Here is a 6,000-nt window from a genome sequence, read left to right on the forward strand (position 1 = left end):
GAGACCTCTCCAGAGGAGGAAACAGCGTCTCCTGTTTGTCTTGAGTTATTCTGTCACAACAATGGCTTCAGAACTTGCCTAATTTAAAAGCCTCATTTTAATCTGATGGGAAGATGTTTGTGTATTTAAAATAGTTATTCCTTGCCGGAGCCACTCCCTTCTTTTGTCCTTCTCTGCTGGACTTTTCAGCTTCGCTTAGCTAAAGCGCAGCGCTTGTTTACAGCGGAGATACTGGAGCATGAAGAAGGAAGTCGGTACATTTAATACTGATTCGGTTCCAAGCTTCCTGTGCGTGTGCACACACGTGTGCATGTTTTCAGCCTTCTTCATCCAGACGCTGTGCAGCCTCAGGAGAAAAAGCCGAGGGGCTGGCAGAGACGCAGGGACTAGATGCAGGCGTGTGTTTTGGGTTTTGCTTTTTTGAACTCTTCCACCTGGTTTGGTCCTGAGCAGGTTTAGACAACGCGGGTAAAAATTCCGGTATGGCAAGCCTGATGAGGAAGGTGCTAGTGCAGGCAAAGCCGTGGAGCGGTGAGTATGAGACACATCTTGCCTGATGGGGAAGATAACTGGTCAGAAAGCGATGGGTTAGGTGCCCAGGAGGAGAAACGTGGTCACACACAGAGAGCTTTTGGCTACTGCTGGGCTTTTTTTGGCTTCTATTTCCAGTATGAGGTGGCTGCCTGGAAATGCCAAAACCTTTCTCTGGAGCAATGTGCTATTATGGGACGTGGCTACTTATAAGTCTGTTTGTGAGCCTGCTCTGGGATTCCTTCCTTAGCTTGGCTAAATAACAGCAGCAGTCTGTATAATAGGATGGCTTCTAATTTGGGGGATTTTGGGAGGAGTGGAGAGGTTGCAAGAGATGGGCACCTCAGGAGCATATAAACTGTTGTGTCTGTACAAAATGATGGGATTGAGAAGAAAACAATGCTAATAAGCTGTAGGAGAAGCACTTTTGTTGCTTTATTTTTATTCTTTTGATTTAGTGGTAAGTACCTAACTGGATTTCAGCGAGGTGCTCTCGTGTTGCAGAAATCAGCAGCAGCAGTGCTGTATGTTTTGGATTTTAAAATATTCCAGTAGCAGCGCCAGCCTGTGCCTGGGGTTTTTCATTTAAATTTATGGTGTTTATTCAGCTCTTAATTGTGCAAATTAGAATAATTACGGAGCGTGATTATAAGCGTACCCGGTGAGTGTTTTGAAGAGGCCGACTCAAGTTTCAGGAATTTATTTTATGAGCCTTGTGTCTTTCTGGTGCCTGTGTCCTTTCTTCGTGCCGCTGCTCTGCAAAGCAAACATCATAAACCGCCCCAGCAGGAAACTATTTTTTGCACTGGCATATCTGAGTGAATCAGTCTTTAATAGGGTAGAAGGCTCTTCATTAACTCAGGCTAATTGGGTCTGATTGGGTGAATTATCAGAGAAACAACCCCAAGCAGAGCAACTTCTCTCTGCTCCAGGGTTTGATAAGGGCACAACTTGAGCCGTGTGTGGTGAGGTTTGCACAAGTGCCGATTTTTATCGATGTATGAACCTTAATGAAAGGTCGTTCCTGGGAAACGAGACTTTTGTGTGAGGTGCTGAGTGTTGGTGATTCCTGTATTTGTGGAGGGGACAGTTCAGACACAGATATAAGTGGTTTCCCATGTAAAAGTTATGGACTGGGTTTGCAAAGTATCGCTTTGGCCTTTGCTGGGAAAGAGATCTTGTTGACAAATACATTTTTTTCCTTCTAGCCCAAATTTCCTAGTCTCCGTTCACTCTGGACTTCTCAGAAACCATGAATTTTCTGCCTCTAGGGAAAACAGAGCTATCACTTGAAACAGAGTAATCTCCTTGATTACGTTGTGGCAGACGTGGGGTGACAAGTATAAGAAGCTGAAGAAACTCCTTGATCTCTCTGTAGATAGCTCAGGACCTTGGGTAAATGAAATGAACCACTATTTGCTAAAAGAAACTTAGTGAAAGTAAATGAATAAATATATTCCTTGTTTCAGAGATAAGGAGATGGGAATGATTCTAGTTGAAATTTCACTCCATGAGGGAAACGTAACCAGTGTGGAAACATGTAATAAGTGTCTGCTTGATAACTTTCTGCATTATTTCAGTATCTGTGGAGAGGGTTTTTTTAGACATAAATCTCATTATTTATGCTGTGGGGATGTGTGTTTAATGTGGTTTTTAAATACCTGCGAGGAAGTTGAGGATGCTCAGAGAATGCTATAAAACACAGCTGGTGGGAGGGTAACCCCAGAGGAGGTATGACTGTTGAAAAGCTATTTGGATAGGGTGTATTATTTAAATACAAGCACTCACTCTGTGTGCCAGTTTGGTTTCTTCATTTGGGGAGGTTGGGTGCTGAGACCTCAATTCTACAATCCCAGCTGACTGCGCAGAGCTTGGTACGAGTGTGTGGATAAAAGGAACATTGCAATGGAAAAAGCCATGGCACAGGAAGGGGATGTTACAAGGAAGCATAAAGGACACTTACAGTGCTTATTTTCTGGTGTTTAAAGTATGGAGAGCAGCAAGAGTATAGATCTCTGCACCTTATTCTATGTTATCATGTGTCATTCTGGCAGAGGAAGAGTCTGCAGCAAAATGGGCTGATGAGCATTTTGTCTTTACTATGTAGAGCTTGTACCTGATTACTGCTGTTCTTTATTTAACTCTTCTCGTGCCATTAAAAAAACCCATCTTTCCTTAGTTCCTAGTGAGGGATTTCCTTGTAGAATATCTGAAAGTGCTCTTGGGTTTGCACGTTCCAAATTCATGTATTTGCTTATCCACCAGCAACTGCAGCAGCTTATGGAGATTAATGGACTAAATGAAACAATATTGTTCTTTTAAAGGGACTTCTCAGTGGTGACTTCTGCGTAAGAATAGACGTGGTCAGAGCCTATTTCAGCAGCAGTTCTATTCCACTTACTTCGAAGCAGTTGGGTGTTTTGTTTTCATTTGGGTTTTATTTATTTAATGACCCCTCTGTATAAAAATATTAAAGGTTAGTTATGACAGATAACTTGCGAACACTTGATGAAGCGGCGGTGAAAGCGAACATCCAAAGGTTTCAATCTGTATTTAAAATAAAGAAGTTATTAAAATGCAAGGTCCAAGTAGGCACGTGGCATTTTGCCAGCTTAACAAATGCTATTGTGGTAATTTCCCCTCTCCTGAGATCGCTGTTACTTTTAAAATACTGTTGAATTTGCCTGTCTGCTGCAGGAGAAAATCATTGTTTGGATTCGAGATAAACTGCAATTAACTTGAGCCGTGCCCGAGCTGAAGAGGTGCTTAAGTCAACTGGAATTGGCTGTTCTTAACATCATTGTAAAACTAAAAAAGGACCAACTATATGGAAAATCTTAAATGTTACAGAACAGCAAAGCAGCAGAAAACTTAGAAGTACTTAGCTAAGCAATATCCTTTTTCTAAATATATGCTGCATTTCCTTTTAGTTTGAAATGACGCCCATTATTTCAGCGCCATGGCCGCGGACGGTGCTGCCGGATCGTCTGGGGGTTGTGCCAGATGATGGCGGGTGCAAGAAGCTGTTCAATGAAAGTTACAGTTGTCACAGCAAAGCACTCAAATGGCAGAAAAACAACAGCCTTAATGGTTGCATCATCTTAACATTACTTTCTTTTGGCAGGTAGTCTAACAGAAATCTCTGCAATATCTGTTACCTTGGAGGATTTTTTGAGGAGTATCTTAGACCTGAGGCTGATACATTGGGGACCTTTAGAGTAAATGGCCATACATGAAATAGTACAGATTTTAAAGGTAGTTGCCACTGAAATATCATATCAGAACGCTATAGCTAAGAGAGCTTCAGTATTAATTTAATCACCTGAGTGCAGTGACATTTATGCTGCCAGTTCCAGTGTGTGTGCTCTAGAATATATTTACTAACAAAAGACATCTCACTTATTGAAAAATCTTGTGGGAAGGGTGTTGGAAATATTCTGAATCTGGCTTGGATTTAATAGTTTTCTGTCATGGAGCCATCAGAATCCCATCTTCAACAAGTCTTTTAATGGTCTTAAAAGAAAAAAAAAATCTGTTTAAAAATCAAGTGTCATTACCTTTTGTATTCATTGTTCTTATAAAGCTTCTAACTAAGCGCAGAGTGTCGTGTGTTATTTCCTCTGCAGACAGGTAATTGCAGCAGGGAGAGGAAATGGAGCGGTGTAAAGTACAAAATCTTAGAGCATGTATAAATTCCTTTTCACCGGCAACTTAATGTATCTTTGTGTTTGAATTTCTTGAAACAATGAAAACACTTTAGGCTCTAAAAGGGAAAGTTGTCATTGGTAATAAATCACTCTCTGAAGATACCTCATATTAAAAGTAAACTTTTTCCTGTTCTTTATATCTTTATATCTTTATATCTTTATGTCTGCTCTTCATTACAAATAACCAAGAGATCTCGGCTACTTGTCTTGTCCCATAGTTGCTTTTCTTTGTGGGAGTAAATATGCAGCCCCTTTCCAACATGACAAAACAGGGTATTTCTTTATTCCTGGGGTGCAAGTTGTGTTCTCTAACAATTCCACGGACCAAACTTTCTAGCTCTGCAATAGATTTGGGCTTAGATTCTTCACAAGATAATGAAGATTTCCATGCTGTAGTCTTTCCAGCTCCAGAAACGGGAATCATAATCTTGTTTAGCATCCTCACTGTATTTTTCTCTGGTGTGTTCAATAGACAATGAGCTCTGTCCAGGGGATTTCTGAGTTTTGGGATTCGAAGCATTTCCCCTCCATCTCGTGCTGTGGATACCCCCACTGTTTCAGGAGAGGCTTTTTGAGTTGGCGGTGCCATTTTTCCTGATTTAATTCCATCCTGAATTAAGCCACAGCAGAGGAAAGCCACTGTAATTCCGAATGGGGAAGGGTTTTTAAATGTTGCATTATCCATGTTAAATTATCTTAATTGCTGGACATACTCTTGTTGGTTTTTTTTTTTTTTTTTTTCAATATCTCCACGTTTATCCACCTAAAATGCACAGAGGCGGTTGTAATATCACCCGTGACATGAAGCTATTTTGCCTTCCGCTAAGCAGCTCTCTGCTGCTACCACTAGGTAAATAAACACCAATTATTGCTGATGGTGTAAACACTTTTTGCATTCAGGTTTGCCTGTCAGTATTTTCTGCTGTTATCATGATGAAATTTGCAATCCTGAGGGCTGTTCTCAGATTACAGTAAGGGAGAAAATTAGTTTTGGAAATGAGATTTCCAGGCTTGGTAGGGCCTGAGAGGAGAGAACAAATTAGATGACAGTTTAGGTAGAAGGAAGAGTGAATTTAAACTTTGAGTTCAGGTAATACTGAAAGTAACTTTGGGGCGGAAAGTTATAATTAGGCTAGTCAGAAAAAGTACAAATATTAATTTCCTGCTGGTGTCTGTAGATTTTAAAGCTTTAAAAGTCCCTGTATGAATCTTTTGACATCACCAGTTACTTTTTGGGACAATCACAGGCAGTGCCTCGTTCTTCTCTTGAGCTAAATTCAGTTTTTTCCTGAGTAAGTGCTGGAGAATAACTACCCTTGCTAAATTACAGCTTTCTAGCTGTCAGATTGCAAGAGCTCTACAAAAATTGACAAATTCATATGGCCAGGTAATGGTGGCATTAGACCTATATATGTCAGAAGAAGCTGCGTTGGGATTTCTTTGCTCCTTCTGCAATCCCTGAAGTTAAGATTTTGAGATAAATACACATTTCTTCCTTCTTTCCCTTTCCTTTCTGTGTCGTGTTTCCCTTCTTGTTCCTGGCTCTAAATTTCTGAGCTTTAAATACACATTTATTCCTCTTTTAGTGAGAAATTGTGTGTCACTAATCTCTTTTGTATTGATGCATTGTTTTCATTCTGCTTAATTTTTCCCAGTAGTGCAGTTTGTGGTGATTGGCTTCAGTTATTTTAGTAGGAGTTCTTGCATTTCATTATATTGCATTTAATAATAGAAAAAGAATGTGAGAGCAGTGATTTCCGCC

The 6,000-nt window shown here is 40.4% G+C and overlaps 1 protein-coding gene across 4 annotated transcripts in view; it reads left to right on the forward strand.

Moving 5' to 3' along the window:
* RASAL2 (RAS protein activator like 2) overlaps window positions 1-6,000 on the forward strand; it is a 179,952-nt gene that overhangs the window by 37,153 nt on the left and 136,799 nt on the right. Inside the window, exon 1 of one of the 4 annotated variants that reach the window (XM_082053683.1) lies at window positions 468-531. The exons of the other annotated variants lie outside the window; for them this stretch is intronic. Coding sequence (XP_081909809.1) covers window positions 483-531 — 49 coding nt within the window. The 5' untranslated portion in view covers window positions 468-482. Of the gene's footprint in view, window positions 1-467; window positions 532-6,000 lie in introns of those variants that run through there. 4 annotated transcript variants of the gene reach the window in all.

Source organism: Streptopelia decaocto (assembly GCF_964273445.1).
Source record: "Streptopelia decaocto genome assembly, chromosome: 5".
Taxonomy (NCBI): Eukaryota; Metazoa; Chordata; class Aves; order Columbiformes; family Columbidae; genus Streptopelia; species Streptopelia decaocto.